The 23,698-nt window shown below is 40.6% G+C and overlaps 1 protein-coding gene across 2 annotated transcripts in view; it reads left to right on the top strand.

Annotated features, from left to right (window-relative positions):
- LOC124602067 (sphingomyelin phosphodiesterase 4) overlaps positions 1-23,698 on the top strand; it is a 200,969-nt gene that overhangs the window by 19,808 nt on the left and 157,463 nt on the right. For both annotated transcript variants that reach the window (XM_047136294.1, XM_047136293.1), the window contains exon 4: positions 3,297-3,522. In XM_047136294.1, the coding sequence (XP_046992250.1) occupies positions 3,297-3,522 (226 nt within the window). The remainder of the gene's footprint in view (positions 1-3,296; positions 3,523-23,698) is intronic.

The following is a 23,698-nucleotide window of genomic DNA, read 5'->3' as shown; positions in this document are numbered from 1 at the left end:
TGCAAAGTGCTCAAGAGGCTGGAAGCAAGGGTCCATCGTGTGAGGCCAGCCATTGCCATCCTGGACTCAGCGTTCACGGCAGCATTTGAAACATGGAAACCTTACATGCAGCTGAATGTGACTCTCAAAGGTCATACATTGAAGAGTACTAAGTTGTTGTAGCAATAACTACAATAAATTTTGATTCACAAGCTCAGCCTCATTACTTTTTATACAAACCCTGTATGTCCTCAGGAGAAATAGGTGATTTCGGCTGGAAACCACATCCTTCATATTTCATCATTGCTAAATTGAGAACATTAATTGGATTCCACATTACTGTGAAACAGGAAGGAAAAAAGGTATGCCTTACAGAAGTACAGTAAATATTAATTCAGCTTTATTTGTATTGTCAGTACTTACCAATACTGCAAAAAGCAGCTGATAATTTGTATTAGATGTTACTTCAGTGGCTAATTCAAGAGAATAGTAACTGTGTCCTTTAGTGTCAGAAAGACGATCAGCGAACGGTAACCTGAAATGTTGTTTACAAATTACAATTGGGTTGCGTTGTGTTTCCAGTTTACAAATGTATTGCCGACCTTGGCTGTGTGTGTGCCTAGTTGCGCATGCGCAGTTCCTACTGTGCCAATAGGGGTGTACACTTTTACTGCCGCCTGGCAAGCTATGAATTTGGCAATTTTCAACTTTTTTTTTTAAATACTTGCAGCTGCTAAGGCAGCTAAAATTTTGACAGTGCATTTCTTTTGTTATCTTTTTCTTCTGTAAAAAATTTGAAGGTAGGTTTCAAGAAGTCTTGTTGGACCATTCCCTTGTTAGTCTACTGAATGAAACAATTCCATCTGTGTGTAGGAGAGCAGTGTAGGTGTTAGCCGACTAGTATAATCTAAGAATTTATGAAGAACCTCTACCCACCTTTGGATAGAGCATCACAAAAGTTATGTGACACGTTACCATTATCAAGAAACCGAAAGGAAGTCAGAAAAAGCTTGTGCAAATGCTCACTGAGAAAAAGATTTGTTATTAGCCTACAGAATTTAAGGAAGTGATTTACATACATATGGTGGAGAAGATGGATACTGATCTGCAATTTGAGATCATAACCAGTTTAACATTCACATGACTTTCTTACAGTCCACTTGTTTAAAGTCTCAGAATTGCCTCTGTGTGAGACCCACCACGTTAGCTGAGAGCGCTAATGCGCTGCTTCCTGGACTTAGGTTGGTGCGCCGGCCCCGGATCAATTCCGCATGCTGGATTAACAAGGGCCGGTGTGCCGGCTAGCATGCATGTGGTTTTTAGGTACTCTTCCACATTCCACTAGGTGAATACCAGGTTGGTCCCCACATTCTGCCTCAGTTACACAACTCGCAGACACTTGCAGCACGTTCGCACTATTTCATGAGTTACACTAGACGCAGACAGCTGGGGTACACCGATTCCATCCCGGGGGGTACAGAGTGGCTGGAATTAACCATGCCAAATCCGATGGTAACAGTGCCGATCCTGCGCAAACTGTGGGACAAAGGCTCATGCAGAAGAAGAATAAGAAGAAGAAGAATTGAATCAGTGTGACTCTGCAACAATAGCTATCATTTTTTTCCGGTTGGAAACAATATTTTTAGTTCATACAGCACTGAATCTGCTGTCTGTGAAAAAAAAGTCGTGCTTTTGGCATATTATTGTACATTAACAAGGAAATTGCCTGTTAATTTCATCACTGAAATATTTGTAGATTATCTTAAAAGGCTAAGATAACAATTTCAGGCAATTTTGATGAGAAATTAGCCAGAACATTTACAGGAAATAAGTTTCCTGGTACATCAGGTAAACTCTTGCAAAGCAGTTACTACAGAATGAAAAGACTATCTGCAACATGAGTCATCATGAGAAGCATTCTTTTAATACCAGCAGCAGTTGATGGTGTTAATTACTGTCAAGGTCTCACTTCTATGAAAGAACCATTGTATTTTTAGACACGACAAGCTGAAATCTACATTATATCCAAGGGGTAGCAAGCTCTTAGAAAATTATTCAAGATATCTTTGAAGGCTAACTCAGTCATATGCCACATGTAGTTGCAGATTCCATTTTCAGTAGACTACCAGCAAAACTGAAAGATATCTTAAAATCTAAGTTGAAAGCCATCCTTGTGGTGTACCACTTCTATTCTTTACAGGAATATCTCACAGTAGTTAAAAACCTCCCACTGCATTTTGCTACTTAGTTATACTGACTGTTTGAGATGCATTGTTGTGGTTTATCATCTTTTAATTTTTTGGTAACACGCTATGAACTGAAGTAGTGACTTGTACAATGGTAGTCGCTTTGGATCACACTGTTCCTGAGTAAAAAAATTGATAAGAAATAATAAAATAAGACAAAATTGGCCTGTATTGACATTCTCAAAAATAGTTGCTTGCGAGATACTGACAAATATTCTCAGAGTGGAAATACAAAATCTGTCTAAGGAAGTGTAAAGACACCTATCATATCTGCATAATGGAGGCAACATCTGTGATGTGGAGGAAAGTAGAGTAGTGCCACCTCTCTAAATGCCTCTGTGAGCACATCTTCTGCTATTATGAGAACAAAGAACTCATAACAGTTAAGTTCATCTGCTCATTAAAACTGATTTCTACAGGAAGTATTTGTGAGGTTAAGCTGCAAGATCTCATATGGGCCAGTGCTGCATCTTCCTGTTTAATATCCACAGTATGTTTCACTAGCACATTGACGAATAAAAATTTTACATCAAAGCCTGTTTTTAATTTTAAAAGTGTGTTATGGCCCTACCCTTTGTACTCATTGTGAAGTATGCAGGAACGACTAAGAATCTGTAGCTAATTCTGCATGTCTAAAGTATAAACATTTACATAATTTAAGGAATTCGATAATAATGCAGGCTTTTCAATCTGAAAGCTTGCAACATCCCCAGTCAGGTTTATGTGCCTGTCAATGACTCAGCACCTCTACTATTTGGTGAGTTGTTACTTTTACTCCTTAAGTTATTTATATTTCACTAAGGACTTCCCAAACACACAGATATCAGTTTAAGTATACTTGAAGTGTTCTTTAAGGGAATTTAATTATAACTGTATATTCCATTGTTCATTTCATTCACTCAGACTCAGTCTAGTAGCCAACTATTCAAACTGAAGTTTATAATATTTGTTGGCGTTACTTAGGGAAGAAAAACCTTAAGTAAATAACGAACTTTGTATTCTTGTACCATAACATTTTGAGACATCTCTGAATGTTGTTAATTTTCTTGTATGTTACTTAACAATTGTAAGATCCATTTGAACTCTACATGACTCATTTCGCTACACATTTGGTAGACCCATGGCTCCAGCTGCGGCGACCACCAGAAGCGAGTGAAGGCTTTTGGGATTCTGTTTACATTATGTTAGCTGAAGAATATCTATCACATTTTCTGCCTTGTGCACCAGGTGCACAGGTGCGTCCACATGTGCCAGGTCCTGCATTGGCAGTACCATTGGTGCGACATACTCCAGTGAGGTAATCCCTTTGGCAAGTTCTCGGTAGTACACATATACATTGTTTCTTCTAGTACAACAGAATTGTTTTCATATATTAATGGTTTTGTTCAGGACGTGAGTGATCACTTAACAAAAGTTATCATATTGAACTATTCAGTAATATTAAATTAATTTTCTCTAAGTGGGTTTCCCATTTTTGTATGTGTTGCTGGATTGTATCTTTCAGAGTGTATGTTTTCAGCTCCTGTCCCATACCTTCACTCTTCTGCATCCCATAGACAACTGAACAGCAAAAGTTGACTATGGCCATTATAAAACTGAAAAATTGTTTGGAATCAGTGGGTGATGATAGATTACCAAAAGGAGGTATTGCGATACCATGTAGTTAGGTATAAGTATGTAGAAGCAACTAGTTTGTGAACAAACCTATTTCCCATTTCCCCTTGTCAAACCACCCCACAATCCATCTACAAGGGAGTCCCCCTCTCATTATCCAATATCACCCTAATGTAACCAGTAGCATCCTAACTTATCTGCAGTCTCCACCAGATCTTTGACTGCCTGGAATGAGGAACATGTTTCTCTTCTCACAATTCCACCAAATTCTCCCAGAGTGGTATTCCAACACCCCCCACCCAATCAACGTAATATCATGGTCCATCCACGTGCCACACCTGCTCGCAATCCCTTCTCTATAGAAGATCTGTCTTGGGTCTATCCACCTAGCACATCCTATTCCATTCCTGTCACAGGCATATCCCATTCTATCAGATTTAAGTCCACTGGTGAAAGGTAATGCATGTTGGTAGCTGCCCAAATAAGATGTGCGTCCTTTGTGCCCCACAATTTACATTATTTTGATTGTGATAAAATAATGCTCCAGTGTTCGTCTTTGGCACATTGTTGTAGAAGTTATCATAGTTTCAGCTAAGTAAAAAAAAAGGCAAATGTAATTTGCAGATTAATTTACATAAACAAGTTGACTTTCAAATTTTCCTTTCCGTGAAACTGCATGTGCCAGATTCAGGTCTCTCTCTCTCTCTCTCTCTCTCTCTCTCTCTCTCTCTCTCTCTCTCTCAGATTTTCATTAGCTGTGATTGCTGTTCACTTAAGCAATTTCATAGTAAATTGTCATTTGTGATTTAGTTGCTGTAATGCATATTATAACTAATGTTACATCTAGTTTTTCCTTAAAAGGAGTTTATATTATCTGCACTTATCATAAAGTAATACAATTTTGTTAGTGACTATCACCTCATAAAAGCTTCAGGAAACTAGTAACTTTGATCCTAGGTTTGTTGCTTATGCATTTTGCTTACCATCAAACTGCTTTAGTTCTTAAAGGAAGTTATTAATATTTTTTGCTTAACAGATTAAAAGAAAATCAATAGGGTTATTTTATACATTTTTACAACTCTTTAAAACATTGCACTAGCCACAATGCAGCTTCACTGTGAATGCTGTTCTTGAATCCAGGGTAGGTTATTTGACATTCATAAGCAGCAGGAAATCACCATGACTGCTGTCCAATAATTAGAAGCTCCTGCAAATGGGTCTAGTGGGAGTGATCGCAAGAGTTCTGTACCAAATATATACCAAAGATGTGTCTCATGCTATCTGCTTGAGTGGATCCTGTTTCCTCTACAGATACATACAGGATATCCAGGTTCCTCTACAGATACATACAGGATATCCAGGTTCCTCTACAGATACATACAGGATATCCAGGTTCCTCTACAGTTACGTACAGGATATCCAGTTTCCTCTACAGTTACGTACAGGATATCCAGGTTCCTCTACAGTTACGTACAGGATATCCAGGTTCCCCTACAGTTACATACAGGATATCCAGTTTCCCCTACAGTTACATACAGGATATCCAGTTTCCCCTACAGTTACATACAGGATATCCAGTTTCCCCTACAGTTACATACAGGATATCCAGTTTCCTCTACAGTTACATACAGGGTCTGTCATCACTCATCCACTTGACTGTCAGTGACTTGTCTGTGGCAGGCCTAGGCACCTGTACAAGGGAGATATGGACCAAGGAGAACTCAAGATGTTATACTGATCCCCCTAACCAATTACTTAAAGGAGCTGTCTTTCACTGAAACCAGAACTGAGCCTGTAAGACCCACTTCACCTGTTGAGAAACCTGCCGTGTCCCATGTCAAGAGGAGGTAAATGCAGAAGGGTAGGGGTCTATGAGCCGTCAACACTTCAAATATATGGTGAATAATGATATCCCTTAGGGATATGATGGCAAGGGATGTGAAGGAACACTGATGGACTCTGTGTATATGCATGTGGGCCTCATTCACCATTTTGAAGAAGCTGTTCCACCAGCCAGTCAGGAAACAGGGCAATCAACTGCAGATCTTGGCACACATGGGAACAAACAATGCCTGCCATCTGAGCTCTGAAGTCATACTTAAATCATTCCAGCAACTGGCAGAGAAGGTTGAGAAGACCAGCCTTGCACAGGGATGTGCAACAAAGCTCACTATTTGCAGCTTTGTCCCAGAACTGATTATGGCCTCCCAGTTCTAAGTGGAAGGATTCAGCCAGAGACAAAAGGTTCTGTGACAAGCTGGGATGAGACTTTCTGGACTTGCATCATGGTGTTGTGAACTGTTGGGTCCCACCTAAATGGGTCATGCATGCACTAAATATCAGAGGAGGCTACTGCCCAGGTAGCTGACTGCATTTGGGGTGCATACAGGTAGTTGTAGGGGACTTAGAAGTGATTCAAAGAAATGGCCCCTAAAGGTGAGAGTACTAAAACCCTTGTGCTTAGCTGCTGAGGCATCCACAACAAAGTGTCAGAGTTTGAAGCACTCCTAAAAACTTTGGAGCTCCTTTTATACTAGGTACAGAAAGCTGGTAAAACCTGAAATTGATAGCAGCGAGGCATTTGGGGGAAGTTTAAGCGTATATTGAAAGGGCAGACTAACAGTAAATGGGGATGGTGTATTTGTCACAATAGACAAGCAACTCAAATCCACTGAGATAGAAATGGAAACTGTGTGTGAGATAGTGTGGGCAATATGCAGTATCAAGAATGGACACAAACTTGTAATCAGATTCTTCTATCAGTCACTAGACTCACTTCCAGATAAAACACAAAACGTTTGAGAAAACCAAAGGTCAATAGTAAATAAGTTCACCAATCATATCATCATCATTTAAGGAAGTGTTAATTGCCCAATAATCACTTTGAATAATTAAAGTTTTGGGAGTTTGAATAATTACAGTTTTGTGTGTGGTGAGCATGACAAGGCATTCTGCAAAAAATTTATAAATGCATTCTGTGAGAGAACATATTGTTCAGTGGCCCATTCATGATGGAAGCAAAAAACAGACTTGACCTCTTTGAGGATGTCCACATTGGATCTGCTGTCAGTGCACCTCTGCAAAGATGAGTGATATAAATATTAGTGTCAACGGTGTTGAGAAACAGTGATTACCAATGTACAAAGAGCCACTAAATCAAGTAGAAGAATTAACATTTTCAGCAAACTAGATAAAGAGGCAGTAGTGTCATATTTCAAAGAGGAACTTCAAGTATGTAGCTCTGGAGAGGAGCATGTAGAAGAATAGTTGGCAGTGCACTTGTATCTAGTAGAACAGTTAATGTTGAGAGGGACCCTTTGTGGTATAGTCACTGCAAATAAACTTCTAAAGAAATAGAGACTACCGCATGATAGATGTAAAACAAAGCATAGGGCTTTAGATAGAGAAATACTGAAAAAAACACATTTGACTGTCAAGAGGGCAATATGTGAAGCTTTCAGTGATTACCATAACAGAACATTATGGAAGGATCTGTCGCAAAACCCAAAGAAATTTTGTCATATTTAAAGGCTGTTAGTGGTACCAAAGTTAGTGTCCATACACTAATGGATGAAACAGTGGCTGAAAATGAGGGTAGCAAAGCAAAGACAAAAATGCTGAACTCAGTTTTCAAATATTCTTTTACAAATGAAAACCCAGGAGTATTTTCTCACTTCCACTCTTGCACCACTGCGAAGGTGAGTGACGTAAATATTAGTGTCAATGGCATTGAGAAGCAGCTAAAATCTGTAAAATTGAACAAAGTCCAAGCCCCTGCACTGAAGTTGTGGCCGAGTTAGCCCTTGTTTTAACTATAATCTACCATAGATTGCTTGAACAAAAAACTGTGCCCAGCAATTGGAATAAAACACAGGTCACAACCGTCTACAAGAAGGGCAGCAGAAATGATTGAAAAAACTACCATTCAATATTGTTGACATAGATTTGTAGTAGTATCTTGGAACATATTCTGAGCTTGGGCATAATGAAGTATCTAGAACAGAATGACCTCTTCCATGCCAACCAGCATGGGTTCCAGAATTATCAGTCATGTGAAATTCAACTCGCACTTCCTCAAGTGCCTTACTGAAATTTTTGTATCAAGGTAGTGCAATATTTCTGTTTCTGAAAAGCATTTGACTCAGTACCACATCTATGCTTATTATCAAAAATATGATCATATTTGGGTATTAAGTGAAATTTGTGACTGGATTGAGAATTTTTTGGTAGGGAGGATGCAGTATGTTATCTTGGATCAAGAGTCATCGACAGGGGTAGAAGTAACTTGAAATGTGCCCAGGGAACTGTTTGGGGATCCTTGGTGTTTATGTTGTATGTTAATGACCTTGCAGGCAATATTAATTGTAACCTAAGGTTTTTTGCAGATGATGTAATTATCTATAATGAAGTACTGTTTGAAAAAAAAACAAAACTGTAGGTATGAATATTCACTTGGCTCCTCATAAGATTTCAGTGTTTTGCAAAGATCAACAACTCACTTTTAATGTTCAAAAATATAAAATTGTGCTCTTTGCTGAAAATAAAACTGTAGTACCAAATGACTAAAATATCGATGAGTCGCAGTGGACTGGTCATCTCAAATACCTGGGTGTAACACTTTGTAAAGATGCAAAATGTAACAACCACATAGACTCAGTCATAGGTAAAGCAGGCGGCAGACTTTGAGTTATTGATAGAATATTAGGAAAATGCAGGCAGTCTACAAAGCAGATTGCTTTCAAACCATATACAGTAAAGGGCAGCATGAGAGGTCGAGGTCACAGGTTTGTCTGGCATGTGGGAGAGCATCACAGAGATGCCAAAAGAAATGAATTGGCAGATGCTTGAAGTAGACGCAAACTATCCTTAGCAAGCCTGCTTACAAAATTTCAAGAACTTGCTTTAAATGTTGACTTGAGCAATATATTGCAACCCCCTACGCATCACTTCCATAGCGATCGTGATGATAAGATTAAATTAACTACAGTGCACACAGAGAATTTTAAATAAACGTGCTACCCATGATATTTGTGTGAATGAATTGGGAAGAAATCCTATTAACTGGTACAGTGGGAAGTACCCTTCGCAGTGCACTTCATTACTTCACTGATTTGCAGAATGTGAATGTAGATATAAATGCATATGAAAGCAATCCTGTCGTATACAGATTTTACTGCAACTTCTGTATGTGAGCTTGACCACTAGCACCATCACCTGAATGAAAGGATACAGCCAAACTATGGCCAACAGCATTATTGATTGTCCAGTTACAGAACATGCTGCAGAGCACAATGTGCTTGACTTTATTGCCTGCTTCACAACCCACACAATCTGAATGACCTCCACCCCTGAAATACTAATTTCTCTTAAATCACGAAGATGGGAACTGTACCTTTGACAAATTCTTTGATACCATAGTCCTCCTGGCCTCAGTTTCCACTAGCCCCTATCCCCCACCCCACCTTCTCTCATGTCCCTGCACTAACTCCATTCATCTACATTAACACTTTTTTCGTTTTCTCTATCCTATCTCCAATCTCCTCACCGATTGCCAATCCACCCCTCTACTTTCTGCTTTGTGCACCTTCTGGCTTGTTCCTCGCAGCAATCACCTCTTCTTTTCCTCCACCTCTTGAAATGCGACAAGTTTCAGACAACTTAACGTTCTGCGAACAACCCTAAATTTTTTTATTATGTGCTAAATTGCAATGTCTACATTTGTTTGTCAAATTTTCCCATTCTTGAAGTATTTTAAATTCTTGTTATTATATTTATAAAGTTATCAATCTCAACCATTGTGTGGAATTGGTTTTGCATGAAGTTTGTTAGCTCACAAGATCTCCTGATTTGAAGATTTCGTAAGTTCTTCACTGTGCAATCTAAAAGTCAGACTTTAATCTTCAGACCCAACCATCTAACTAGATTTGTTGCCCAGTTTTTGCAGATTCTGTGAAAGTAATTAGTTTCTCTCAGCATTATATATTTTAAAAGTTACTAGTCAAATAAGATCAGACCTGGGACATCACCCTTCATTATTTCATGCCTTATTTCTAAAATTGCTTTCAATAATATTGTAGTGTCAAGTTTTCCAAGTGTGATAGTGGTTTTAGATTTGCCCTACCCTGTATTTTAAGGGACATAGTCTATATTTTAACTTTTGTTAATTATTAGTAAATGGCTGCAGTATTATAATATTGGGTATACTATTGTGGATTAACTTAGGATAGCAAAGAATTGGTGAATTATTTTATAGCTACATACAAAAATACAAATCGTTTTGTGCATGAAACTGTTACTCGTAAGAATCTCATTTGATTGACTTTATATTATAAGTGGTGAACAAAAAGTTTCTATTTGAAGGCTGTACAGTCCAGAATAGGTTCACCAATCAGGTAAAATTGCCATGGGCATTGAGGCAGTCATCCCACCATTGCACCAGGTTGAAGATACCCATTTCTTAAAACATCATGTCCTGCTGCATGAAGAAGTCCGTACGTAACTGGCAGCTGCACATCGTCAGGCAACAGGAGTCGTTGACCCTTCATGGCCTTTATGGGCCCAAAGGCATAATAAATAATTGCATGGAGAGAGGTCAGACTATAGGGCGGGTGCTCAGTTGTCTCCCATTTGAGTAGGCATAATTCCGGCATTACATTTTTGATAAGGGGATGTACATTATCATGAAACAGCAGCACCATTCTGTAACAGTGGTTTTCAACAGATCTGCTGTCCCATTAACATTCTTCATTTTCTGGAGGATGTCATCCGGATTTGGTCCCTTGGATGCCAAGGAAAGAATAGCAGTATGTTGGTCCTGTTTTGGTGCATTTAGTAATAATGTCGCCATAGGTTATATTTCCACATTTACTGCATACACGTCAGAAAGACATGAATGCCACACTAATCCCTTCCTTAGATTTTGGTGCTTGAATACCTGCGTCAGGGTTTGGCTACATTGCAGCAGTGCTCTCAAATGGGACCTTTTTGATTGCTTCTTATATTTACTTTTTCATATTATGTTTCAAATTACCATTTACCTGTAAATAACAACAAAAACCATGAAGTAGTTAATCTTCTATTCCCACAAGACAACTCCACATGACGATGGACAAGACAGAAGAAAAAACTTATTGTAGTGGGTACACTAGCCACCGACTGGCTCACAATAATAACCCAATAAAACACGTACAGAGGTAAATATGTAACTGTGTTAGAGTTGGCTGCACCTGTCTCTCAAAGCTGTTGGCCAGCTGGTAGAGTACACGGATGAGAGGCTATGTGCATGTCCACGTGTGGTGGCTTTTGTTGCTTCAAACTTCTGACTGCACCTGCCGTTTCTATGGTGTGCCTTACAGCTGTGCGCCTCAGTCTCGGATGTGAATCTATGCATGTCACTACACCACTCTCCCCTTTGGGTGGGTGGGGACATACTGTTACTGATTCCTAGGACAAGCTGTGGTCGGCCCCATGTGGAGACAGCATCTATGTACATGGAGGCCTTAGCAGCTAGAGGTGCAAGAAACCCACAGTCGGTGGAGTCTGGAGACACAGGTGAAAGTGGCCAGCATGAGGAGAGCCCTGACACTTCCCTGTTGGAGCATGAGATGATAGAACTGGCGACAGGCAGTCTTAAGTTGGAGCCCATGACAATGTCCAGCATCAGTGCATAAGGGAGAGGTCACAGAGCTGCTGGCTAAGGCTGCTCTTGTGACATTTGACTGGTGAGGGATATGCACTTTGGTTGGAGCACCACCAGAGCTGTTGCTGGAGCTTGCATAGACATAGGCTCTTCATGTGGAGGTACTGCTGCAGGTGGAAGAGGAGGCTGGAACCCTTGCAGGTAGGTGACACCCAGCAACTAGTGGTGTGGCCAGGACAGGGAGATGGGTGCTCACCCAGATGTGGAGTTGATTTCTATGGTACTGGACCTCCCAGACCACTCTCTGTAGAGTATAGACACAGCGGCCATTTTGGCGCATGGTGACTGCAATATCCAGTGGGTCACCGACCAAAACTATGCACCTAGACTGCCATCCCTGCCATAAAACCCAATACATCAGAACACGATGGTGGACAAGATCCAGGATGGAGGAAATGGAGCAGTGTCCTTGGCTAGAGCCTGTGGAGGATCTCTGCTGGGTTATGGGAACCAATAGGAAATGTGTGCAAGGCTGTCAGAGGAATTTAATACCCCTTTGGCAGGAGAGTCTTGCAGATATTTTTTCATCTTAGCCGTAAAAGTGTGAACCATGGGCTCGGCCTACCTGTTGGATTCTGGGTGAAAAGGAGTGGAGTGAACATGGTGAATCATGGCCACACATAGAATTCATGAAATGCCTGAGATAGGAAGTGGCTTCATTATTAGAAACAGAGGTAACCAGAATACCTTCCACAGAATAAATTGTGGAGAGAGCTTGAATAGCGACTTCAGTTGTGACAGGAACACCGAACCATGTATGGAAAATGCGTGAAAATGACAATCAGCCGGAACAGATTCAGAAACAGACCAGCAAAATCGACATGGATGTGTTCCCAGGGTTGGATTGCTGGAGGTCATGTAGAGAATGGTGTTCTGGGAGCCTTGTTGACTAGCACACTGGGGACATACAGCAGCCAAGCTCTGAGACATCTGCATTCCAATGGGGTAGGGATCAGTCCCATGCCATACTGCGAGGCATCTGGAGTCAAAACTGGCGGTTCGTTAGGATCGATGGTAGCTAGACACGGAGGTGTCCCTTCAGCATGGTGAAGACCCAGTTGCATACTGGAGACCAGAAAAAGGGAACACCTTTGCATTGAAGGACTTGCAGTAGGTGTACAATGGTGGACACCCTAGGAATGAACAGATGGTAATGGGCAATTTTCCTATTGAGTAGCATCATGGTTACTGGCCGTGGCAGAGATGTCGAAAATTTACTGTCCGAACTCGACCTCTGCCTCTTAAATACTGGGGTCACCACACATTTCAGTGTGGCTCATGGTAGTTACTCAGCCATTGATTTATCAATTTGTAGCCAGGACTTCCCCATCTCTCCACTGCAGAGCACATGACGACCTGTGTGGTAGTGACACTTCCCCATCTTCCTGTCACTCCCCTGGCATCATGCCCACAGTTGCCTACCCAGATGGGCTTTAAACTAGGCAGACTGGGTAGCCTTCACCTCTGCTTTCACCGTTGAATCTCCCCCACGTGGTGCCATCGATGTTGTGGTTGAACAAGTCATTACAACTATATTTTGTGCTGCGGAAAATTCGATCTCCCCCCCCCCCCCCCCCCCACCCTAAGGTCCAGGGGTTAGAATAGGCCCATGGTGTTCCTGCCTGTCATAAGAGGAGACTAAAAGGAGTCTCCAACGTTTCGACTTTTCTGTGACGGTCCACTCTCAGATTTGACCTGCACCTTTTCCAAATTTTTGTTTATACTGTGTGCCAATTGGGGAATGACGCCTTACATGGTGTTTTTTATTTGTCCATTGTGCCCCCAGATCTTGCATGCTCTTTATTGTCGTGTAGCGGGCTTTGCACCCAACGTCTTATGGATTACCTACTTCTCGTCTCCTGCTTCGACCCATCCTTCGCGCCCACGACAGTTCTGGACCATTTTTGCACCCAAAATCCAGCGTGATAGCCAGTCCGTCGTGATGGGTTGTCATGTACCCTCTTGGTGGTAGCCCCCTGACAACACAGGGATCTCACTGCTGACGCCAGAGCTGAGACCTCCCCACGTATGCCAAGGACTAGATGCCCTTCCTTTCTGGGGCACCAGGACTCTTGGCATAGGCCATCCCACCAGGTGGCCCTTGCTGAGGCTGGGTGGTGCCCTTGGGGAGAGCCCCTGGTTGCAGTGGGTGGCATCAGCGCTGATGATGCGCAATGAAACGGGTTAAATTGAATGAAGCTGGTGGTTGCTCAGCCCCAGAAGTCTCAAAGCAAGTAAGGAATGATTTTGATGCTGTGACCTACAACAATTCCTGATCGTTCCCCTCCCTGGCCACACCTTGGGAGGACTGTAGGGCGACCAGGTCTCGCAAGCCATATTCACCTCAGTACCTAGTTTGCAGCAGGACTGATGAAGCGACCTTTCAGGAACAAAGCTCCAGTTTTTTGTCGACCATCTTGAAGGTAGGTTTGGGGAAGTGGTAGCGTTGTCCAAAATGTGCAGCAGATCGATTTTGATCCAAACGGTCTCACCAACCCAGTCGCGGCTGTTGCTCGCTTGTGACAAGCTGGGTGACATCCCTGTCCCGATTACACCCCATAACAGCCTTAACAAGGTCCAGGTTATTATTTTCCATCGCAACCTCCTTTTGCAGTCAGATGAGGAGCTACACGCCAACTTAGAGCGATGGGGTGTCCACCTGGTCCGGTGCGTGCATCAGGGACCCAAAGACAACAGGGTTGCTACCGGTGCCCTCATCTTGGCTTTTGAGGGTGCCTTGTTATCTGAAAAAGTCAAGGTGATGGTTTACTCTTGTGACGTGAAACCATACGTACCATCTCCTATGCGGTGCTTCAAGTGCTGGATGTTCGGCCACATGTCATCTCGCTGTACCTCTAGTGCTACATGCAGGGGTTGCAGTCATCCTCTGCACCCAGGTGCTCCGTGTGTGTCTCCTTCCACTACTGTCGACCGCGGGAAGCACCACTCGCCCTGCTCACCTTACTGCACTGTTCTCCATAGGGAGCGGCATATAATGGAGATAAAAACCCTGGACAGTCTCACCTATCAAGATGCAAAGAGGAAATATGAACAACTTCATCCTGTTCAAATGACTACATCATATGCTGTGACTGTGACTTCATCGTCCCCATTGGCGACAGCTGTCCCTGTGTTTGTTAAACCTCCAGTAGGCTCCCAGGGCCGCCCCGACTCTTCCACCCACGTCCTTGATGGGGGACACTGCTTCTTATGGTGCTCCCAAGGTACTTCCTTTGAGAGACATACCCCCAAAATTGATGAGGATATCGGACCCGGCAAGAAACCTGGCTAGAACCCACTGGAGGTGGACAGCTACTGCCCCATTAGCCTCACCAATGTTCTGTGCAAGTTGCTCGAACGCATGGTGAGCCGGAAGTTGAGTTGGCTACTTGAGTCTCGGGGCCTTCTGACTCCGTCTCAGGGTGGGTTCCATAAGGGCCACTCTGCCACCAATAATCTGGTCTGCCTGGAGTCTGCCAACCGTACGGCATTTGCCTGCTGTCAGTATCTGGTTGCCATCTTTTTCGACATGCGGAAGGCATACGACACAAAATGGCAGCATCACATTCTCACCATGCTTAATGGGTGGGGTCTTAGGGGCCCGCTCCCGATTCTTATTCAAAATTTTCTGTCGCTTCGTTCCTTCCGCATGCAAGTTGGTCCCTCCCATAGTTCCTCCCAAGTCCAGGTAGAAGCCAAACACATGATACTTAGTGCAGGCAATAATGATCTAGCAGTCAATTTGGTCTGTACCAGGCATGTCTACAGCATCAAAGGGTTGAAAGATGCTGAAAAAGAAGTGCTACACATAGATGATAGGAATTTACTATGTAAAAAAGGTATAGACATTTTGTGTAAAAAAGAAAAGGAAAAAAAAGAAAGTGTGTACAGTGAACATAGGAAAAAATGTGTGTTGGCATTTTCAGGAAGAAGGCTTCAGCTTAAAGCTTACTGTGTAATAGTAAATTTTTTTTTTGTGCCTGTCTGCAACTCGGAGTGTCATCTTTAAGGTGTGTAGCAATCTATCCTTTTCATAATTGTTGATTAAATTACCGAACAATCAGTTTAATAAGCCACAGCTGCAAAGTACTAACACGAATTCTTTACAGACGAATGGAAAAACTAGTAGAAGCTGACCTCGGGGAAGATCAGTTTGGATTCCGTAGAAATACTGGAACACGTGAGGCAATACTGACCTTACGAATTATCTTAGAAGAAAGATTAAGGAAAGGCAAACCTACGTTTCTAGCATTTGTAGACTTAGAGAAAGCTTTTGACAATGTTGACTGGAATACTCTCTTTCAATTTCTAAAGGTGGCAGGGGTAAAATACAGGGAGCGAAAGGCTATTTACAACTTGTACAGAAACCAGATGGCAGTTATAAGAGTTGAGGGACATGAAAGGGAAGCAGTGGTTGGGAAGGGAGTAAGACAGGGTTGTAGCCTCTCCCCGATGTTATTCAATCTCTATATTGAGCAAGCAGTAAAGGAAACAAAAGAAAAATTTGGAGTAGGTATTAAAATCCATGGAGAAGAAATAAAAACTTTGAGGTTCGCCGATGACATTGTAATTCTGTCAGAGACAGCAAAGGACTTGGAAGAGCAGTTGAACGGAATGGATGGTGTCTTGAAGGGAGGATATAAGATGAACATCAACAAAAGCAAAACGAGGATAATGGAATGTAGTCGAGTTAAGTCGGGTGATGCTGAGGGTATTAGATTAGGAAATGAGACACTTAAAGTAGTAAAGGAGTTCTGCTATTTGGGGAGCAAAATAACTGATGATGGACGAAGTAGAGAGGATATAAAATGTAGACTGGCAATGGCAAGGAAAGCGTTTCTGAAGAAGTGAAATTTGTTAACATCGAGTATAGATTTAAGTGTCAGGAAGTCGTTTCTGAAAGTATTTGTATGGAGTGTAGCCATGTATGGAAGTGAAACATGGACGATAAGTAGTTTGGACAGGAAGAGAATAGAAGCTTTCGAAATGTGGTGCTACAGAAGAATGCTGAAGATTAGATAGGTAGATCACATAACTAATGAGGAAGTATTGAATAGGATTGGGGAGAAGAGAAGTTTGTGGCACAACTTGACCAGAAGAAGGGATTGGTTGGTAGGACATGTTCTGAGGCATCAAGGGATCACCAATTTAGTATTTGAGGGCAGCGTGGAGGGTAAAAATTATAGGGGGAGGCCAAGAGATGAATACACTAAGCAGATTCAGAAGGATGTAGGTTGCAGTAGGTACTGGGAGATGAAGAAGCTTGCACAGGATAGAGTAGCATGGAGAGCTGCATCAAACCAGTCTCAGGACTGAAGACCACAACAACAACAACAATTTTTGTGAGTGAGTAATGTGTGATGCAAAAGCATACTGCTGGGATTTCACCATATTGTTGAATACTGAAGCCACTGAATGTGTTAATTACAGTCAGTCTTTTGGTAAACTCTTGACTCCTTCCTTATCCAAATCCAAGAAATACATTTCAGTTCCGGAACTGTCATCTGCTACATTGATAACGAGTCGATCAACAACAGAATCTAAAAAGCTAACCAGGCGCCGCATTTTCTCCTCTTTTTTTATGATGTTTCATTCTGTATCCCACCAACATTCGGCAGTGACATGAAAAAGCTGTGTGCATTAGTTCCAGTGCATCTGGCAGCTTACAGCCTTGTTATTCCTCGGGCCAAATCTCTTAACTTGGCTCCAGATCAGTTCTGTTGGGTTCACATTGCAATGGCACAGCGGGAAATGTAAAAATGCGGAATTTGTATGGCATAAAACAATGGGCATAGTCCAAATAGAGAGCATTTGGTTTCTAATTTTTGCCCTAAAAATTAAATTGTTATATTTTCTTAATTAAGCAACCTTTATTAACAATCTTTCATAAAATATTGAATATTAAGAATTTATATTGGAAATGAAAAAAGGAATTTTCCATGCAATATGTAATCAGAAATAAGACGTGTTATTCATAAGAAATGATGATGAATTTTACAATTATGAGTTATAGGTATTTCAGATTGAAAGGAAATAAATATGACTAAGGCGAGACATGAACCAGCGATAGATGAACTACACTCAATTATCCATCTACTGCGCTGCCAATTCCACTATATATCCAACGTATATTACTAACTCATCTCAACTCAACTGAATACAGTCCCTCGTAAAACTCCAAAGCCTTTTTTTATGTTAAGTTATCAAAAACATTAAGAACACACTTTCTCGGCACTTTTTAACCGTGTTCCATACGCATGTTTCACTACGGAACAAGAATCAGTTTCAGCCATTTTCATACTGCATATTAACGGCTCGACAATCGGAGCACAACAGTACATGATTTTTGAAATAAAAGCTACATAGCTAAAGTAAGATTAAGAAAAACTTCCATGGCTGTTAATACATTAGAATATCTTAAAGTTTCATTTAACGTAACTTAGTAATAATGTGTCTAATACATAAGTAGGACCTACTTCAAAGAGCGTAACAACACCATTGCATGTGTGTTATGGCATCTGACCAACCATCGCGTTTGTGTTTGTTCACATCAGGTTTCATCTTACGATGAACGGAGTGTAGTTTGTCCTCACTGAGCTCTTCGCATTTGTGTTTGTTCACATCAGGTTTCATCTTACGATGAACGGAGTGTAGTTTGTCCTCACTGAGCTCTTTCTCAGTGTAGCTACAGTGCCTTGTCATTTCCTTTGTGGAATGGATGGTGAAAAAAACACTGACGCCAGTCCTAATGAACATTGTATCATAAAGCAAAGTGGAATGCAGCAAAGCAAAATCACAACGAAGTATCCCAACAAATCTTAGCAACCAGAACTGTGAAAATCTACTGTGATATGGGGTGAAATTCTGATGTATGCTTAAACTTGTCAACAGCATTCAGGTGTCGAGGGGTGGCACATCTGCACCCCTCAACAGCGACCAGTGGTCATCGTGGAAGCCAGAGGTAATTTTTCAGTAACACTGAATGAAATCCGAGGGATCACATGTCCACTTTCCAAGAGCACCTGTAGGGCTGTGGAGCATGACCAGTTAGCTCGTCTAGGGCTGTCATAGGATTAATTATTCATTTTTCTTGAATTTTCCTTCTTTACATCTTTGTTCTTCATTTTCGTTACCTTATTTTGTCACACTAACCCACATACCTTAAAAAAAAAAATCACCTTCTAAAATTGATGTTACAGACAACACCAAAGGTAACATGCCCTATAATACTTATTTAAGTTAAGAGACAATATTGTGCCTTTTGATATACATGAGAAAATAATTGTGATATTTGAAGACTTTAGTGATTAATTTATTTCCTCCCTTTTCCCCTGCTTCTTAGATGCGGAGAAAGTTGCCCATCTAAGTTGTCATTTGCATTTCACTTATCACAGAGTTAACATAATACACACTGTGAAAAATAGTTAATGAACATGTGCACCCAAAGAATTTGTAGGAAAATATTACCTTTAATCAGTGGATGGCAAACATATTAGAACATTTAGTCTGACCAAAAGTTACTATTAATTTTTCAACAACAAGATCTTTTCTCTCTGTAGCCTGATTTGCATTTGTAAATGCTAACTGCAAATTTGTATAATGGTAGATATGAGTTAAAAAAAGTTTGTATGGTATTGTTGGTTGATACAGATCACAGGGCATGGTCAGCCGCTTGTTGGAAGGGACATTGTTCCTCCATGCTTATTCACCCCTTTCCATGCAGATATATGAGAATTGTCATGTATGTCTTTGTAGAGTGTAGGTGAGCATAATGGGTGCATGTATAGTGTAGAATATGTTAGTGTTTGTATGATGATGATGATGATGATATGATGATGATGATGATGATGATGATGATGATGAAGATGAAGACAGAAGAGCGTGAAACCCAGAGCCAGCACATAGCCCACATCTCTTGAATAGCACCAAGGGAGCCACCAAGCTTAATGACTGCATCCAATGGATGGACCACAATCAAAAGTGTCACATGCCCTCGTTTCATGAGAATTGCAGAGAGCTTCTGAATTTAATACAGGACATTGACACAAAGAATCATAAGGAATTATACGCTACCAACTCTCCTCTCCTCCTCTGCTGGCCAAATACAGGCAGTGAAAATGAAAATGTCAGCCACTGCTAGGATTCAAAATGACTTACCTCTCAGATGAGTGCCACCACACATCCTTGTATTAACAATCTTGACTAAGGAGGTGGGTGAAGATATTGGTTCATGTGGGGAAAAAAGGCATGGTTTGTATGGGAAGGAAGGTGACTGTGGTGTAATTAAAAAATCTATGAATGTTGTTTGGGTTCTGCAAGTAAGTTTTACGAATACTGTAAACTGCAATTAGTGATCCCGGCAGTGTTTCGCAATTGCTAAATATATATAGAATTGGATTAACCTAATCTCCTTCTCCTCCTCTCCCCTCTTTCTGTCCATCTCCTCTTCCTCCCTCTATCTCTCTACATTTCTTCCCTCCATCTCTCTCTGTCCATCTCCTCTTTCACCCTCTCATTATCCATCTTGTGCCACCATTCTGTCCATCTTCTCTTCGTCTCTCTCTGATCTTTAGCCTTGTTTATTGTTATTGCCAATGACTCATTGATTGGGAATTGACATTGCTTAGAATAAATGGGTAAATGGTTGGGATCATTGGTGCATGGAGTGTGAGACATCTCTTCTGTTCCTGGATCTGTGAGGATAACAGCTTCATTGACAGTATTTCACATAATTTTAATCTGCAAACTTCAGATTTTTCAGATTCTGCAGTAGTTTTATAATCGTAAGCCAGTAAATCATAAATACAACTTTCCTGTTTGCCGTGAAAACTGACTGTGAGGAAGAAAACAAAACAGCACATAGTTGTGTAAACCATTTTTGTTTTAAATTATATATATGTGAGGCAAAATTTGTCTGACAGTTAAATGCCCCGCTATTGTAGTGAAAACTGACTCCAAGAAAGAAAACAAAACCACACATTTTCACACCACAGCATTTTCTTCTAAATACTTGTTAGTGTACCAAGTAAAAATTTCAAGTAAATAGCTCAAGAGCTCCTAGAGATACTTTCTAAGTTTGCCCTTTATATGTTCATCACTATCTTCCTTTCAAGGATTAGGCTATTACCTACTCTTGAACAAAATCATTCCCATCTTTTTCGAGGTCTTCGGATATCTCTTTTCCCCTTCAGCTTATAGTTCAGGATTTTCTGGGGAATACTGTGATCTGGCGCAAGGTGTTGTCTCCAATCTTCATGATATTTTTGAATTTTTTCATTTGTATTGAAAATATTTAAGTCTGTTCTAATACATCCATTTTTAATCATGTCTCTTTTTGTGTAGCCCTTCATTTCTTTTAGGAACCTCATCACTGCTATTGGGTCTCTCCCTTCGCCCCCCCCCCCCCCTCGTCTTCCAGCTTTCACTTCCATAGGATAACGCAGGAACCGTCATTATTTTATAGAATTTCATGATGCTCTCTTATTGTAGTTTATGGCCCAGTGTTTTGCTAATGATACCACAGACAGCTTGAAATTTGTGTATTTTATTTTCAATATCAGAGTCAAAATCAAAACTTACAGCACAGCATAAATAAAAGATGTGACACACTTGTTGTGAAACTGAATTATCGCAAACAGTTTTTGATCTGACTGGATGTTTTCCTCAGAATGTGGTTATTTTTGTTTTTATTGCTACAAATTTTAAAGTTTTACCTCTTTCATGTTTTGTTCCGCTAATATACTGATCTTTGGAGGTCATCTTCATTCTTTTGAATAATAATGATGTCATCAGCAAACAAAAGTACATTCAGGTATTCGTCATTTGTTATTTTAACTCCTTTATTTACTTTACATTTCCATCTGCGAAGAAAGAAGTCAGTCTAAATATTAAAAAGAGTAGATGATATTCCACACCTTTATCTAACACATTGGTTCATAATTAATTCTTGTAATCTATTCCCACCTGTGTTTATTACAATATGTGTAGTTTTGGAAAGATTTTTCACTACCTCTATAAGGTGAAAAGAATATTCCGCAGACAGACATAATCTTCCATAGGCTATCATGTCTTACACAGTCAAAAGCCTTCTCAAGGTCGACAGAGGCCACATGGGTTTAAGAATTTAAGAAAATGAATAAGGAGTACTTGAATGTACTTTTGTTTGCTAATGAAATCATTGTTATTCGAAAGGATGAAGATGCTCTTATAAATATTCACCCTTGATTTATTATATAGTTATTTATATGCCATATATATTAAAATATATATGTATAGCTTATGTCTGCCTGAATGTTTATTAGAGCAGCATCTAAGTATTTGAACAAATCCGTCAAGAACTTTTGAAGGTGTGGGCACTTTTTGTCTGGTATATCAGGAAGTGTCTGCAATTATGCTGTTGCACTGTGTAGCTGGAGTCAGCCCAAACAAATATTGCTCATCATGTCTTTCATCCAATAGCCAGTTTAGACAGAAAGTGTCAGTTTGTTTCCTTTACAAACAAAATTATTTTTATAGTGGAATTTTACGTACCTATTCGATAGTGCATTCTCAGATTAGTCTAGTGTAATATTCATTTTATTGATATGTATTAACAGGGGTGGTAAAACATGATGAGTAACCTGTAATCAAGCATCAACAGCTCCATCTTGTCCCATGCTGTCTGCTACCACCAAGCAGAAGCACTGCTGAGTCGCTCCTGGAGTACAGGTTATTCATTGTGTTTTAATTTCCCTTTTAATATATATCAATAAGACAAATATACTGTAATTTCCATCCATACATTAACACTTTTGTTTTGATCATGTTAACAGTCGCACTAGCTTGGATGTTCCCACACTAGTCTGATGAATTGTGAATCATTTGTTTGTAACTGCAAAATTCTCAGAAAATAAGGCAAACTGCAAAAACAATCCTTTAGGTTGCTTGTGGTTGCAAAGACTTGCTGGTCAGCAGAGAAGCATTAATCACCTTCTTTGAGTCATGCAACACACACACACACACACACACACACACACACACACACACACATGATTCAAAATGGCTTCATTCAGTCACATTAAAGGAGTCACATTAGACAGCCGTGTAATTATAGCCACATGACTGAAGTTGCCTCAGCCACAGCATAGGAGTTGCACTTTAAAGATGACTCCATCTCATGGTAACTCACATACTTATCCTCTACAGTTATTTTGTGCACAGCATCAATGTTTTTATGAACAGCAACTGACTGTTTAAGAAGTGTTAACATCGTGCAGCCCCGTCAGCGACTGCGATAATTAAACATATAACACGTCAGCCTCAGTTGCAAATAGAAACTAATCTTTACCTAGGTTTCATCCAAAATAATTTGGCCTTCTTCAGAAGCTATTGACACTAAACTAATGCATCCCAAAGTTTGGCCACGTCAAGTATAAAACTATAGCACCGTAGTACCCAGTCATAAATCTACATTACTTAGCTGAAGAGAAACAACAGGCCACACTGTGCGGACGAGGTCAGTAGGCTGCGAGAGCTGCGCTCACCTTTCCTCTTTCAGCAGACACAACGGAGAACGAATTACAAACCCTAGATGTTATCACCTATAATAATGGATATAAACCAGAAATTGTGAGACAGCTCTTTAACAAGAAAACAGGTAAAAAAAACTGCGACCTGATCTACACTAGATGTCGCACCAGAGGATAACTCCACTAGCTTCATTTCTGTTCCCTTCATAGGCAAAGCATCTTATAAAATAGGGCGACTCTTAAAGAGCAACGTCTTTAAGATTGCTTATTCTACGAATAACAGCCTCAAAAAGAACTTGGTCCATTCTACGAATAACAGCCTCAAAAAGAACTTGGTCCACTCATTAAAGAATACTAATGACAAATTATCTCATTCTGGGGTGTACAAAATCACCTGTAGTGATTGCGCGAGTTATTACATCGACCAGACAGGGAGAGCCATCTCAAGTAGATATAAAGAACCTTTACCCATGAAAAGTGGTGATGCCTTGCGTGGCTCGACCTTTGCCGAGCACCTTGTTCAATTGGCCCATGCTCCCAATCCTAAATAACACAGAGCTATTAATTTGCGAAGCTAAAGGCACTAGGCTTGACATCCTTTAGGAGTTGCAAATCTTTAAACACCTGTTGCGTGATAAAGAAAACCTACTTAA

Source organism: Schistocerca americana, chromosome 1, assembly GCF_021461395.2.
Source record: "Schistocerca americana isolate TAMUIC-IGC-003095 chromosome 1, iqSchAmer2.1, whole genome shotgun sequence".
NCBI classification, from domain to species: Eukaryota; Metazoa; Arthropoda; class Insecta; order Orthoptera; family Acrididae; genus Schistocerca; species Schistocerca americana.
Note: the sequence above shows the minus strand (reverse complement) of the source record. Positions and strands in the feature narration are given on the sequence as shown.